General features: G+C 38.8%; 1 protein-coding gene across 16 annotated transcripts in view; it reads left to right on the forward strand.

The window, feature by feature from the left end:
* The window catches only part of CADPS2 (calcium dependent secretion activator 2), a 522,703-nt gene that overhangs the window by 413,686 nt on the left and 91,965 nt on the right, over positions 1–17,052 (forward strand). For 10 of the 16 annotated variants that reach the window (XM_029924158.1, XM_029924174.1, XM_029924195.1 and 7 more), the window contains 2 exons: positions 14,759–14,862; positions 16,690–16,698. In XM_029924158.1, coding sequence (XP_029780018.1) covers positions 14,759–14,862; positions 16,690–16,698 — 113 coding nt within the window. The remainder of the gene's footprint in view (positions 1–14,758; positions 14,863–16,689; positions 16,699–17,052) is intronic. The other 6 variants (XM_029924180.1, XM_029924231.1, XM_029924240.1 and 3 more) reach the window with 1 other exon arrangement.

The raw sequence follows: 17,052 nt of genomic DNA on the forward strand, positions 1-17,052 counted from the left end.
AGGATGAATACAGCTGAAGAACTTGTCATCTGGGAGATTAGTGAGGGCAGCAGGAAAACTGAAGGTGTAGACAATGAAAACAAAGCTAAGTGATGTGGAGAATAGAAACAGTAAGATAGCCTTCCATCAGAGTGAGATGCAAAACATTCAGGTAAATACAGTATGAAAGAGAAAAATAACTAGAGACACAAGAGGCATAGAAAATAATGGAAGAGTATTATGAACAAAGACAAAAATTGAAAGTCTCGATGACATTGATAACATTTCTTTTAAAACTATATTGATGTGATCAACACAAGAAACAGAACTCAGGCCATTAAGTTTTAAAGAAATTGAAATAGCTGTCAAAACAACTCCCTTTCCCAGATTCCTAAGCCTGGTTGGTTTTGGAGGTGAGTTCTGCCGTATTTTTAAGGAAAAAACCCTATCCAAAATAAGTTCAATGAAGTGGAAAATGAGTGAATGCTGTCCATTCATGAGGCAAATATAATTTCCAAACCTTATAAAGGCAATAGAACAAAAGAACATTATGATAAGCCCTTTTCCTTGTGAGCCTATATGCAAAACCCCTAAGTACAAGCTCACAAAATCCAACAGTGTATTGGGAAAATAATCAGTGGGATTTATCCCAGGAATATAAAGAGAGTTAAGCATTAGGAAACAAACTAAAAGCAAAAACCCTGTCTCAAGAGACGTAAAAAAAAGTGTGTGGAAACAGTTTAGCACTAATTATATAAGATTGAAAATTATCCTGTGAGCATCCTGGAATTCCTTAACTTTCTAAAACCCATATAGAAAAACCCACACCAAATATTTTACATAGTGAAGGAAGTATAGAGGCATTCCCACTAGGTTTTGTGATAGGTGCTTCCCATATCATCACAACACTGAGAGTCATGGACAGCATGAAAGAAATGAAAAAAAGTAAATCTAAAGAATGGAAAGAGGACATAAAAGCATTATTGCAGATGAAATGTTCATTTCCCTAGAAAATCCAACAGGATCTACATAGAACCTTTCAGATAGAAGTGTTCAGCCAGGTCGCCAGATATAAAATCAACCTGCTAAAATCCATACCCTTTCCCTGCGCCAGTAGTTCTCAAGTACTGGAGTCTCACAAGCTCTAAAAATTCAGATCCCAAAGAGGTTTTGTTCAGATAGGTTGTTTCTACCAGTATTTACCATCCTAGAAGAAACACTGAGAAATTCACATAACATTAATGTTTACAAATACCAAGCGCAAACCCATTCATTACCTGTCAACATAAACAGCTTTATAAAAAATTTTTGTGCACTCCTCTTTAATGACTGTCTTCATAGAAGACAGCTGGATTCTCATAGGTACTTCTGCAATGAGTCTCTTACAATAGGTTATTTTGGTTGATATGTATTTTTTAAAAATCTCCATATCATACTGATATGTAGTAAGGAAAAGGGAAAAGTATTTTAATAGACTTAGATTATTGTGGGTTTTCATCTACGATATTATACTAAAGCTTGGCAAGTGGTAATTTATTATGGATTAATTGCAATGTGGAATCTGAAAGCCTATCAATGAACTTTCATACTATTAAATCCAATTGGTTCATCATGTACTTTGAAAATGTTTTTCACCATGCATGATTTTTTAACACCATGTACTAATCATTTGGCCCACTGAGTTAAGGTATTCTTAGTGTTAACAAGTATAATAAAATCACCCTTGTTAATATCACCAGTCTCATCAGAAAAGTCTCAAAAGTCTTGGGAAGCTGTCAAGTTCGTGACTGATACAGGTTTCTAAAATTCTAATTTTCCTTGAAACCTTTAATTTTATTATTAGCAACAAATACTATTTATTTAAGTGACAGGTTTACTTATTTTTTCAGAAAATGTCTACCAAATATCCCCAAATCTGGATAACCATATCTTTGTCCATCAGTAGGTTTTTCAACTAAAAAAATGGTCCTCTGAAAATAAAACAGTTTAACTGTAGACTCAGACAAGCACCCACTTTTTCTTTAGACAATACTTACACTTCAATATACAGTCAGTGGTGCCTAATGCAAAGTTCTCATTTTGTCGCAAAGGATATTTTAAAATGTATACTCAAGGGGAGAGATTCAATAAAGTTTTTTCTAACAGTTTTATCAAGGACTTTTGTATGTAAATAAAGTTGGCTTTTTTCTTGCATGCATGGGGGTAAAGAACTCAGTGATTATAGTTTAGTACCACAGCTTTGATTCATGCTGAGGGAACAACAGTTTTACCTGCCATTGCTCTTGTACCATCGCTGTAAAGATCAACAAAGTCAGAAAGGCAAAAACATTTCAATATTACTATGAAAATAATTTTGACCTCACAGATCCCTGAAAGGTCATAGGAAGCTGCAGTGGTCCACAAACCACAGTCTGAGAACCCCTGCTTCACACCATCAGTTAATTGCCTAGAAAATACCAACCAAAAGTATCTTTTACAGTAACAACCAGTCATCCAGGAATTAAGTTTGCCAAAAGCATGCACAACTTCCTAGACCTCTAAAGAAAATTTTGAAACTCAGAGGTCATAAAGAGAGATCTAAATAGATGTAAGATAGTCCTTGCTTTTAAGAGGGATGACTTGGGGCGCCAGTGGCTCAGTCAGTTGAGCATCCAACTTCGGCTCAGGACGTGATCTCATGGTTTGTGGGTTTGAGCCCCGTGTCAGGCTCTGTGCTGACAGCTCTGAGCCTGGAGACTACTTCAGATTCTGTGTCTCCCTCTCTCTCTGCCTCTCCCTTACTGATGCTGTTTCTCTGTCTCAATAAGAAAATCAACATAAAAATTAAAAAAAAAAAAAAAGGAATGACTTGACAGTATGATATTTAAACTCTCCCCCCAAATTAAGAAAAAGTTTAATGGCAGTGTGCATTAGAATTCCAGAGGGGTTTTTTTTAACAACATGATAAATTTAAAATTTAAATGGAAGAATAAAGGATACTGAAGAAGTCAACTTAAAAGAAAGTGCATGGAGACTTCCCATGGCCAACACTACAATTACAAAACTTTCATGAAAGCCTGTAAGTCTGCAGACTCATGTATGGATGGGAGCCTCCTGTGCTCCCTCTGTAATAAGGTGGACCATAAGGCACTGGGGAGAGGATGGGCTATTTTGGAGATGATGTTAGAAAGAGGGCTTACTAAATGGGCAAAAAATAAACTGAATCTCTCTTTGATAGAAGCAGGGCCTCCACAGAGATCATAAACCTAATGTAATGAAGAAAATGTCTACCACTATGGACTTAGTATTTCTCTTTATTTATTTTTTTTTTTTTGAAAGTTTGAGAGCAAGCGAGTGTGAGCCAGAAAGGGTGCAGAGAGGGGGAGAGAGAGTGCCAAGCAGCCCCAAGCTGTCAGTTCAAAGCCCGTTTTGAGGCTTCATCTCACAACTGAGAGATTATAACCTGAGCCAAAATCAAAAGTCAGATGCTTAACTGACTGAGCCACCCAGGCTCCCCCGGATTTCTCTTTATTATAACTATTCCCAACTAATGTTTATACCTTTTCACTTTCTTGATAATCTTCCAAGCTTGTCTGGCATCTATTTGAGTTGTAGCAAAATTGGTTTAACTTTTTAATAAAACCTAGCATGCTGCAGTGTAGTTCCTTCATTTTCTACGTAGAATTGTCAGCTCGCCATCTATGCCTGAGAAAAATACTTGCCCCATTCTGAAGTGATGCCATGAAAGCCTCCGTGAATCCTATTGACTCCCAGTTGCAAGAGAAAAAGGATTCAGGAGATCATATAAGGGAGCCGCACAAAATAATGCATCGAGAGTACTTCGTTGAATACATCCCAGATTGCCCAGGATCTGGAGAAACATTCTATTCTCCCCAAACCTTCTCTTTGACAAATATTTGCCTTCTATATCAATTCTTAGCAAGAACATAAGCACATCCTGAGAAAACCAAGCATTTATGTAATGTCTCCTCTGGTGTGCCTCTTACTGGGAATTATTCCCTCAGCCATGATCTATAACACTCTGAACAGCTCTTGCTAAAATCTTATCTCCTTCCTCTGAAGATGCATGGAAATCTCATTATAAGTGTTCAACACCTGTTCCCTAAAAGGTCTCAGAAAGGATGTCAGTTTACTCAGCTCACTTGACAATGTGTCATGTATTTATTGTTTTTTTTTTTTAACTTTCTCATGGAATGTGGTCCACAGATCCATGCAGCCTTAAAATAGCAAGTTTTCTTTATCTCCTGAGCAATTTGGTCAAATTTATCATTCTCTAAATCCGTAGTTTGAAACCCAGCTGATTGGTGACCTTTTCATTTATTTACTAACGTGTGTCAACCGGTAAACCAAGTGACACGTAGCCCTGTGGCTCCTGCAGCACCTTGCTACTCTGAGTAGTTTAGATGTATTAAACAGTCTTTTCCAACTGGACAAAACCAGAGTAATGCAAACTGACAGATTTTACCTGTTTATATCTCAGTTGAGTTTAGAAGTACTCAGAGCCTGGATAGGTGAATAGTTTTAGAAATCAGAGGTCATTACCTATACGCCGTAACTAAGTGGCCATATAGCTTCAAGCACTAAATTAAAAGGCCTAATCAGTGTCTGTAAATTCAGATTCTTTTTTATTTCAAAAGGATAAACCTGTAAAAATACCCCAGAGGCATTTTCTTTACACACATATTCATAGTGGTTGGCAGACCCAGGATGTTAAAACTGTAGAAACATTCAAGATATCACCAAGCTCAACCTACCTCTCTACATCTGGTCTTTACACTTGTCCAAGTAGGAAGCATTCTCTAAATCTAGGCATCAGATATCACTACTAACGCATCAGTAGGCTGCCCTACTAATCTTGTTTATAACTCAAAGGAGACAGATATACAGACATCAGGATCTTTGACTCATTTCTTAGTACCCAAGGTTACAAATCTTTTCAAAATACATCTTTCATCCTGTCATGTTATTCCAGTATGAATCTTTCATCTTTCCTTCTTCAGCTTGCTTCCCAGCTAGCCAGCCTCTTGTCTGACTTTTCACCCTCCCCACTGCCCATCACCCAGCGTCATTGTCACCACTCCCTCCAGGATCCTGCCTTGCCTGACTGATTGTTCACGGGCAGACCTTCTCCTTGAGAGTGAAAAACGGCTTAAGGGGCAGGAGGACGATGGGAGAGTGGAGGTGTGATGGTACTTCTTTGATCCACGACTATATCAAATGTGCATGGAAAGGCTATATTAAGTAAACAGAAGACAAGAACCAGGCATGAAAAATAAGATGCTATAGACTTTCATTATGTGATAATTATGTGATAAGTTCTGGCCTGGAAGTGACTATAACTGAGATTATTCTGATGGCTTTCATTTCCCAAAGCTGAATTCTATTGAGAGGAAGTAGATACAATGTATGTATAAGGAGCAATAACACCAAGGAGACCATTTATCGGTTTTGGCTCCTGAATACATATCAGTGTGTGTGAGATCTATGTATGATAGATATATAGGATATATAATGAGATAGGTATAAAGACCAGTCTTTAGGAAAACCTCTGTTATACAGTTAGGCAGAACTCTCAGAGGATAAATTTTATGTTGTCATTAGAATCCTGCAGCATATTTCTAACCAGAGCTAAACAGAGTTAAATAGAAATAGAAAGTTTCTTTTCTCTTTCCAGCCTTCATACTCCTCCTAGCCAGCAACCCTATGGAGAGTTTTTTTTCCTGTGAGATCTTCCTGCTTCACAGACTTGAAAGCCAGAGTCTCTCTCCATAGTTAAAAGGACAACTTTAATAAAACCCAAGCCAAGGTGTCTGTGTTCCTCCACTCTCACAAATCACATAACTATAAAAGCCTGTGACAAATGTTAAACTAGCTATTAAAGCCTACTAATGTTTCTCTAATCCATCACCATCATCCCTTATTTTAGAATCTTAAGAGGAAATGATGTTGCCATATTCCTTTTAAAGAAAGCCTCACAAAGCATCACTGACATTTCCTCACATATGTATCTGACCTTTTATGGCCCATTACCCTTGAATCTCCACTTGTCCTTGGCTTCTACAGATTGTTCATTTTGGGTCCAATGGCTGCTATGGACCTATATTCCAGTGGCCAAGTCTCCTTTGTTCCTGAGTTGACCATTTGCTTAAAAATGAATTTATTGACGGGAAAGATAATCCAGGTAAAGTCGTTAATGTGACTGTCACACCAGGACAATTATCCCAAAGTACTATATCATTAGCATGGTTAATTCCAAAGAGGTATTAACTGGAACTGTTGCTTTAAATGACAGGGTCATTAAGTAAGCTAATACCAAAGGGATTCTTGGAATTAGCAGGCCACAGACCTATTGTTTTCAAACATCTATGGTATTAGTATTCTCACAGATTTTAAACAGCTGTAGGGAGGCCATAGCATTCTAAATATTGTCATTCAGACAGAATTGTCAAAACATGTCCTCCGTCCTATCTGGAATAACATGAGAGAAACATAAAATGTGTTCAGATTCTACAGAAAAAACGTCACCTTTTTTTTCCCTAAAATGAAATGTATACAAAGATGTAGCTTGATTTCCAGTAAAGGAGGAAATAATCTGAAGTTTTAATGGGTCACCCTAGCATATGTTTGTTTTTCATAAACACTAGTAGTCCTCAAAGTGCGTTCCCCAAACCAGTATCATTGGCAATTCCTGGGAGCTTGTTAGAAAGGCAGGTTCCTAGGTCCCAAACAAGACCTTCTGAATCTGAAAATCAGAGGGTGATGCCAGGTAGTCCGTATTGTAACAAGCTCTCTGCTGGGTTCTGGTGCATGCTGAGGCTGAGAACACAGATCTATATGGAAACTATGCAGTCATTGATTGCAGCAATACCTATATTCCAGCACCTTCAAAACTAAACTGTGCTAACATTCAGGTTGCAGTCAGACAGCCCAGAGAGGCTCCATGCTAACACTATACTCGTGCAGTCGCTGAGGGTACCAAGGCTTGGGGAGTGAGATGTGGGGCAAGTTTGAGTCAGGTTGAACCTGAAGAGACGAGGAAGTAGAGTTTAGTTGTAGAAACCGCTTCTCCCCGAGATTGTGAGGCAGTCTTCTTAGCAAGTTCTATCCGGGTTCCTCTCTGTGACTAAGTTGAGTTCCCCCAGGATCCTCTAGTCACGAGTTCTGAAAGTGGTGGACAGGTTTCAAAAGGGAGTTTTGCGTAACAGAAAGGAATTTGCTCTCTTACCCGCCTTTCCCTCTCAGGATGAGAATTCCCATGACTTTGGAGACCTGGCCAGGATTAGGACTCCAAGAAGCCTGGCTGTGCTGGGCTCTGGCTCTCTCCTTCACCGCAGGTTGCTGCGCCAGAGCCAGAGGATGGGTCAGAAGACCTCAACACATTTTAGACTTTCCAGTTGAGTCATGGTTCTAGATTGTGCAAAGCGGGAGAACACCAACAAGAATTAATGTTAAAATTAGGACAGGTTAGAGGTCAGTAAATGTTCCTTGAGCCAAGAGAAATACAAATCGATACCAAAATGAGACGCCACCTCACGCCTGTCAGAATGGCTAAAATGAACAGAGGCAACAGCAGATGTTGGCCGGACACAAAGAAAGAGGAGCTCTGTTGTACTGTTGGTGGGAATGCAAACTAGTGCAGCCACTCTGGAAAACAGTGCAGAAGCTCCTCAAAAAATGAAAAATAGAATTACCCTATGACCCTGCAATTGCAGGTATTTCTCCAAAGGATACAGGAATGCTGTTTCAAAGGGACACATGCACCCCAACGTGTATGGCAGTGCTGTTGACAGTAAGCATAGAAAGAGCCCAAATGTTCATAGACTGATGAATGCATAAAGAAGATGTGGTATATATTATAAACAACGGAATATTACTCAGCATTCAAAAATAATGAGATCTTGCTATTTGCAACAACATGGATAGAACTAGAGTGTATTCTAAGCAAAATAAGTCAGAGAAAGGCAAATATCATGATTTCACTCAGAAGGAATTTAAGATGCAAAACAGATGAACGTAAAGGGAGGCAAAGAAAAATAATATAAAAACACAGACAAACCATAAGAGACTCCTAAATACAGAGAACAAACAGAGTTGCTGGAGGGGTGTCAGGTGGGGGAATGGGCTAAATGGTAATGGGCATTAAGGAGGGCATTTGTTGGGATGAGCAGTGGGTGTTATATATATAAGTGATGAATCACTAAATTGTATTCCTGAAATCATGATTACACTATATGTTAACTAACTTAGATTTAAATTAAAGAATCCTGAGCCAATTAGGCTGGTCTAAAGGTATTATGAATGGAAGAAGACCTCTACCATGAAGCAGGAGCTCAGACGAAACCTCTTATAATCTAATTAGAACACATCACTTACATGTGCACAGCAGTGTGCAGTATATGTGTGCACTGTGGTGTTGCCGTGTATTTCTGTAGGGCGAAAAAGATGGAGGGCAGTAGTCACTATCTACTTTGGTGGAGGGGGACAGCACAAGGAAATGGAGAGATCCATTCTACCATTTCTCAGTTCTGAGGGTACAGAAGTTTTGTCCATGGAGAGGATGCTGATCATCCTTGCCACTGGATGACCATTTCGGGGTTCCAGGTAGAGGAAATCAGGTCCTGATTTCTTGGTCCAACTTTCTTGGTCTTTTAAACTTGGCAAGGCAAAGCCTCACTACGGGTCTCACTGTGTATCCCAGGTAGAAGCTTCCATGTTGCTCATCTCCCTACTTACAAGCTATGCCCTTTAGCGCTTTCCCCTACCTAGTGCTCATTTTTGCATTTACTTTCCCTCTTTCCTCTTTTTCTTTTTGTTTCAGGGCCCATGGTTATCCCTATAGTTCCTCCTTAGGTCTCTCACATTTCTTACCTCAGTTCTCTTCTGAGTGTCAGGGATTTCTTCTCATCCATGTGATTGGTGTTCTTTAGAGGAAGGGAGAAGCAACAGAAGAGTGTTTTTTTCTTCAGATGGGAGGAGGAAAACGGTAGGAGTCTTCAGGTGGACCGCTTCTAGCTTTTTCTGATCTAAAGTTCTGACCTCCAACATAGACTCACTAAAAGAAGCTTTTCTTTCTGAAGATCTCCATATTTTATCCATGAGCAATTTAAAGCCTTCCTATTGACATATGTTTGATCTTATTTCTTGCAAGATAATAGTGCTGTTCTTGTATATTGAGTGCATTTTTTTCTTTTATTATTATTAGTATTTTAAATGTTTGTTTATTTTTGAGAAAGAAAGAGACGGAGTGCAAGTGGAGGAGGCTCAGAGAGAAGGAGACACAGAATCTGAAGCAGGCTCCAGGCTCTGAGCTGTCAGCACAGAGCCTGATGCGGGGCTTAAACTCACAAACCACGAGATCATGACCTGAGCCGAAGTCAGATGCTTTACTGACTGAGTCACCCAGGCGCTCCAGTATTGAGTGCACTTAATTCCCTCTGTATTGGAGCATTTTAGCAGAACTTCCTCATATTGACCAAAAGTGGATGGTATGGAGCTATCCTCTATACCATGTAATCTGCTTAGAGAGAAAGATACGTGACTTCTTTGAAGGCAGAGATATTACCTTCTTCATTTTTGTATTTCCTTAGTTGTTAGTAGGCTACCTTCCAAGAAATAAATGTTGAATCAAATTCAGGGTCACAAAATCTGGGCATGCTGAAGAACCAGGCAAGAAATCTTGGTGCATGTATAGAAATTACTTTTTGATGCACTCTCGCCAGTTATTATGACCTAGATACAAGGGAGAGAAGTATTATAATAGCTTTATTGCCCTAGTCCCTTAATCCAACACCATCTTTATTGTTTACCTGCAAGTAGAGATATGAGTCTGTTAAGTCTCAAGGTCAAATACCTTACAAATTTCTCCATATCCTATTTGGGGGAAAGGGGGACTGAAATGATCCTCCAGGTCTTCTTCCCTGGTTCCCTCACAACCTTCACTCTGAGCATCGCTGTGTGTCCACCACTAGGGATTTTGACAGAAATGGCTGGAAGGGAGGCACCTGGGGAGAATGTGCTAGGAGTATGCAGTAGGAACAGAATTCAAGCCTTCTAAAGCAAAACAGTCAAGCTGCCCTCTTCTCTCTACCTCTCTACCTCTTTTCTTCTGAGATCTTTTCTTAAATGTCCAGAGGTATAATTAAAAGGAATTGCTTTAAAGGGAGTGTTATTGTAGAAAATTAAAAGTGTTCCAAAATAAAGAAAGCTCTTACCCAGGAGCAGTGCATTGAAAGTCATCAAGAAACCTTGCTACTTTGGGCATATTTGTTTGAAATGACACTGTTTGAAATGTATTACAACAATCAGCAGCTTGGTGTGGAGCTTGAAGAATATAGAGACATGTGTAATGCTGTGAAATGTTACAGGAAGTGAACATTTCGAGGAGGAATTCTCAAATATTCAGTGTTCAGGTTTTTAATGGGGCCATTGATAACCTTGTTATCTAACAGAGTTCTGACTATAGAAATGCATTAAACTTCTTGGCTGTAGTCAAATGAGTGACAGCCAGAGATGGCATACACAGTGTACTTGATAAAAATGCTATTTATTTAAAGTATTAGAGTGGCCATTATGTTCAAGTACAAAGTTCTGCTCTTCTCAGTAAATTAAGTCAAGGAAAAATAAAATGTTTTAGACTGTTTTTAAGTTTCAGTAGGACACAGGGTACTCTCTACGTTTTTACTTAAGGTAGTGTCAAATGTAAAAGCTGGTTTGACATATTCACCTGTAAGCAGAAACAAGTTTTCAGGTTGTTCCTGGAATTATTTTCCATTATTGCATACTTGTGGCTAAGGATATGGTGACTTTATAAACTCTTCAAACCTGCAGCCATTTCAGAAGCTTCTCTTGAACATATACAGTCAGTTGAGAGAGAGAGAGAGACAGAGAGTGAGTGAGTGAGTGTGTGTGTGTGTGTGTGTGTGTGTGTGTGTGTGATTCCTATTCAAAGAATTGAAAATAAAAAAGAATTCAAGTCCTTGTGTTATTGCCACTTAACTGACTTCAGGGGTAAGATTTTAATCCTGTCTTAGCCAGTATCTTGTATGACCTTGGACACCGCCTTTAATCTGTCTGAGGATTCTTTTTCCTAATCTGGATATGGAGGCCATTATTTTCTAATGTGCAGAATGGTTGTAAGGATTCAGTAAATAATGTGACAAAGAGGGTAGGAAACTAACTTTGTGATAAAAACAAATTTAGATGCCTTTCTATTTCCTTATGAAAAACACATGATATGAACATAGAAGTATGTTTAACACAATCCAATGTAGATAACACCCTACATTTATATTTATAGGAATGTAGGAAGCCCTACATCTATATTTATAGGATGTAGGAAGCCCTACATCTATATTTATAGAATACCTTAGCTAGAAGGAATTGTAGAGAATGTAGGATTTGATGACTCAGCATTTGTTTGGCTTATGGACCACTTTTAGAACCTGAAAGGTATGATCCTTCTCTTTCCCAAATGCCTCCATACACAAAAATTAGCAAATAATTTTAAGGCTATGCCCTAAAACCTGTTCCTAATCCCTAAGTCCTTGGATTGAGAATTCTCAACTTAATTCAATACCTTCCATCTAAAGGTGGAAAAATTAAGGAATGTAAGTGAAATTCTCTCAAGAATTAAAAAATATTTTGAGAACTCTTTTACAAATATATCTTTCTCAAATAATTTAAGAATTAAACCTTTGGTGTGTTAGTGACAGAAGCAATTTTCTGTCTCACACAAAGTTAAATTATTTGGGTATTGACTTTTAACACGGTTCTTCCCTAAAAGGTATATTCTTGCATTGTCAGTAAACATTCATTAGGTACCTGTGATGGTCCACAGCCTATTCAAAATATTGAGAGTACAAGATAATGAGACCTAGTTTCTGATTTGGATCTGGGCACAGACTCATGAGCCCATAAGAGGGAAACTCAGAGGGAGGGGCAGCTCACTCAGCCCTAGAACTTTGAGAACATCCCACATTTAAGGCAACATTAAAGTTGTATCTTCAATGATGAGTAGGAGTTTTCTAGGCAGAGAATCCAGATGTTTAACTCCCTGTGTGGGCAGATTTTACAATACTTATTTATCTTTTAAGTTTAGAATCATTAACTTATACATACATGGCGGTTAGTTCTAAAATATATAGGATATCCCACTGGAGACCCATTCCCTAGTTTGATCAACCATGCGTCCTCATTCCCTGAGCCACCTCGTCTCCAAACCTCAAGGTCATTCTCCTCTCTGGCCTGCAATTTCTAGTTACTTTCAAGGGCTCGCTAATGTGTTCTTCAGAGCATCCCTGCATCCTCCTCTTACCACCTTTCCATAGTTCTCCATGTTGCTAGACCTGATGCTTGGGATCTAGGTCACACAACCTCCCCAATCCTTCCTTTTTCTACACAGCCACAAATACATTTTCCTAAAATCAGTTTCATCTGAAGCCTTGCAAAGAAACCGTGGCTCTGTTTATATGTAGGATATAGTTGTCCAGCGTACTTATGCCCGTACTTAAAGCCTGCCACAGTCTGACCCCAGGCTCATCGCCCATTACTCTCCAGCATGTTCGCACTCCAGCCAGGCAGGGGCAAAGCAGAGACAGGAAGAGCCCACGTTAAGTTCAGGTCTCCCCTTCGCCACTTGCTAGCTATTGCACTTCATCCTCCCAAGCTTGTTTCCTTATCTATAAGTTATATGAATAAATAACTAAACAAAGCTGTTAGGGAAATTAATGTGATGATGCATGGAAAGTGCCTGATCCTATGCCTGACACATAATTGGCTCTCAATAAATGGTAACATTTGTAATCATTGCCTTCCTCTGAAATGCACCTCTCTGAAATATAGACATTTCTAGAAACTTGTCCTCTACCTACCCAGGTCATTCGCTCCTCCTTTAGGACCTGCTTCAGATTCTGCTTACCTTCCTGCTGATTCCTCCCCCCAGACCCACCTACTCTTGGCAGTTCTCACATCTGCATTATTGCTGTGTTTGCTCTACATTGTTTTCAAACTTTTCTTAAGGAGCTTGTCTTTCTCATCAGACTGGAGTAGCGAGAGCTGCCCCCAGATGGAGGAGACGATTGTGCAAAGTCATGAGCCTCCTTGACTTCACCCTCTTTTGAGAATTTTGAAGTGATCATGAGACAGGTGGAAGATTGGATAGTTGATGTCTGAGGATCTTTTCAGTAGTGGTTTTTGGAGTCTGAGTTGTTTAAGATCAGGGACCTGGCTTTTACCTCCTCCTCCTTCTCATAGCTTAAGAACGCTGTAGGGACACTCAGTTATGTGGTGTTTGGCAGACTGACTTTCCACTCTTGATCCCTGTCCCAGACAAGTAGTGGCTTTCCATCCTGCAGGGAAGTTTAGGAGGATGAGTACAGGGTTGGGGGGTGGAAACCCCCACATTTGTCAACTGGGACCTATAGTAAGCTTATAATAAATGTTTAATGAACAAGCACCGACCATAAGCAGTATTTCACTGCATCATCGTACATCCCTTGGAAACGAGCAATTGGAAGAGTAGCTTTCAAATTTAAGGCCAAAGTTTTAGGAAGAAATTGAAGGAAAAGATCCATTTTTTGAAGGAAAAGATCCATTGCCAAAAATCAAAACTCCTTAGGTTGCACCAAAAAAAAAAGCCATTTCTCAGGATGCCTGGGTGGTTCAGTCAGTTAAGTGTCAGACTCTTGATTTCGGCTCAGGTCTTGGTCTCCTAGTTGATGGGATAGAGCCCCCACGTCGGGCTCAATGCTGACAGTGTGGAGCCTGCTTGGGATTCTCTCTCTCCTTGCTCCCTGCCCCTCCCCTGCTCCTTGTGCGCCCACATGATCACCCTCTCTCGTTCAAAATAAACATACATTTTAAAAAGAAAAAGCCTTTTTCCTGAAAATTTTATTTCCCTTCTTTACAACCTCCTTACTGGGCCAAAGAGTCCATGAGTGTAAGACAGTGTTTATCTTCATTGTCCTCATTAGAAACTCTGTTCTTCACATTCCATTTTGAAACAGTTTATTACACAAGGCACTTCTGATTTCTGCCAGGTTTGTTGTAGCTCTAAAATCAACTGCTTTTCCTTCTCTGTTGCTGAATTTCAGGTAGCTGCATTTAATCTCATTGTGGCCTAGCCTTTTTATACCAGTTTGCCTTAATGTTGAAAGAACCTTCAGTTTCAAAGAACACCTCCCCAACCCTCTCCGGTTGGAGGAGGGGAGAGGGTGACGTAATGGCAGACAGGGAAAGAAAGGAGGAAATCAGTTAATCACAGGATGTCCAAGTTGGTTTAGGTGGCTTTATATTTCTTGAATTTAAGATCAGCATAAACTATAAACATTTCAGGCTGAGAATTTAAATAGCAACAAAAAACCATGGTTTTTGCTAATGTCAGGAATGACTCAATCTGGTGAGAATGGTATTGTATTGATAATACAATACAGAGAGAAGGAAAAGACTGTGGTATCTGCTCTCTTTGTGTTTCTGACCTTGAGGAGAATTGTAACTTGTTTGTTGCAGAAGTTGAGCATCTAATGTGCCGATGCACCTGTTCTTATATATTAAATGGCAGAACACTTGCAGATCCATGATTGCTTTGTGGGTGAAATATTTTCTACAATCTGGTGAACTGTTTTTTTTCTTTAAAGAATGTATTTATTTGTATTTTTTGCATCTCATTTCTCAAAAATACGCTTTCTATTCTGTTTCAACACCCTGATCTCCTCATTACAACTTGAATATGTTTGGCTTTTTCTTTTCAAGGTAACATTATGATGATTTCTTTTTCACATAGAGACCATGAACCAGGCAGCTCCTGCTAGAAAGCTGGAAGAGGTCCTTCACCTAGCCGAGCTCTGCATAGAAGTCTTACAGCAGAACGAAGAGCATCATGCAGAGGTGATGACTTGCTTTTAACTGTCCTATAAAGCCGCACATAATGCTTTGCCACAGTGGGAACAGCACTGAAGAAGTGGCCTGCCCATAGACTTTGATATGTAGCTGGCCATCTACCTGTAAAAAAAACCCTGAAAATATATGTGCATTTCCTGGGCATACAATGTGTTACACAGAGGGATTGTATGTGTACGTAAGTCATCATCTACTCCTGACAGCAGCCACTCTGTGAGGAACACGGGAGAGCTGACACGACCTGCCAGGCACGCACAGGTAGTCAGAAGCAGAGCTGGAGAGGAAACCACGTCTCCTGATGCCGGATTGCTTGCACCCTCCCCATGTGGGACGGCTTTAGTTTAGAAGTGGAAAAGAGTCAAGATGCAAAAGGAGAAGTGGTGATAAACTATAACAAAATCGAATAGAAGATATGTATAACTGCATGATTGATAACTAGTCTCTTATTCTAACCATCAAACTTTTCTTTAAATTTTCACTAAACATGCATTGTGTATTGTTTTTAGAAGATTTCATTATATGTTAACATTCACTCTATAGAGTGGTATTTCACCAGGCCAACTGCTTATTCTAAGACTTAAAAGTGCCAGTTTTTCTGATAGTCATGAGTGTATTTAAAAAAAAAAAAAAAAAAAAAAAAGAAGGGCACCTGGGTGGCTCAGTCGGTTAAACCTCCTACTTTGGCTCGGGTCATGATCTCGTAGTTCCTGAGTTCGAGCCCAGCATCAGGCTCTGCACTGACAGCTCATAACCTGGAGCCTGCTTAGGATTCTGTGTCTCCCCCTCTCTCTGCCCCTCCTCCTCTCCCTCTCTGTCTCCCTTTCAAAATTAAACATTAACAATTTTTAAAAAAGAATTTTATGACTTTGAATTGGATGGAGAAAATAAATGGAATTAAATAAATGTAATAAATCTCAGTGCCTTCACAGTGCTTTTATTCTTACGGAAGCACATGACACAGGCAAGAATGTTTTAAAAGCCCAGATACATAAGAATTGATAGAACATTTATATGTAATGAGGCCAAATTCTTTAAAATATGAGAAACTATAGGAAGTGCATTTTAAGCAAATTCTTAAAAAAGAATATTCATGAAACCTTACTATCGGTAACTAAGATTTATTGTATCTGGTTATAAATATGATCATTCAAAACATCTGCTTTTAGCTCACACTATGGAATCTAGTTTTTACCTTACATCTGTCATGTGTGAACTTGTTATGGATATTTTATTTTAAACTGAAGAAACAGCTGCTTCAATAATTTGAAATGAATCCCCACGAGGATCTTCTCTAGGCTAGTACTACTGCTGTGTTACAATGAAAATGATTATATGATAAGATATATGTGTTGTCTTTGTCTTTTGTTAAAAGGCATTATCATTAGAGTATTAGACTTTTTTGAATTAAAAAATATTTCCTATTGGATACTCAGTTGCAGTGTATTTCACCTAGATAGGTACATCTAATATTCCCATACATGTCACAAAAATAACATTTAATTTTCCTGTACTCGTAAGAAAAATAACTACTCTCCTGTCTTTTAAATGCAGTGATTAAGTGTTGTCTACTCCATGCAGTCGCTAAATGATTGTTAAAGATAATGTCTCCAAATATAATTAAAATGTAAATAATATTTTGTAACCCACAAAACTACGATTGACTTTATTGAATAGAGAGAGATAATTATAACTCATAAATATCACTCTACTATAGGCTGAAATATAAAACTAATATAATGCCCTCTCTTTAAAATGCTTTGTAACGCTATGGCCTTTTCCATTCCCCAACGCTTCCAAATTCTTGGAATCCATCAGGGAAGAGAGGTGAGTAAAACTGCTCCTACTATTTTTGTAGCATGGAATAACTCTTCTAGTGAAGATATGGAACCCACTTTGATTTGTAGTTAATTCTAAAGCCAAGTTACTTCTCCTCCTTACAATTAAAGATGATTTCCTTGAATGGACTTATCTTTGTTGTAGTATTTCTGTAAATGAGTCTTCATAATTGTGTGCCTAATTAGTGCTGGCCAGCTAAGTAAAGGCCCCTGAAAAGGTTTTGATAATTTGGTTTTATTTCTCTTTCTTCTTTGCCTTTTTCTTTTCTTTCTTTTTTTAAAGATTTTTGTTTTATTTTTAAGTAATCTCTACACCCAATGTGGGACTCAAACGTACAACCCC

The sequence above is a fragment of the Suricata suricatta genome, chromosome 2 (genome assembly GCF_006229205.1).
Source record: "Suricata suricatta isolate VVHF042 chromosome 2, meerkat_22Aug2017_6uvM2_HiC, whole genome shotgun sequence".
Lineage (NCBI taxonomy): Eukaryota > Metazoa > Chordata > Mammalia > Carnivora > Herpestidae > Suricata > Suricata suricatta.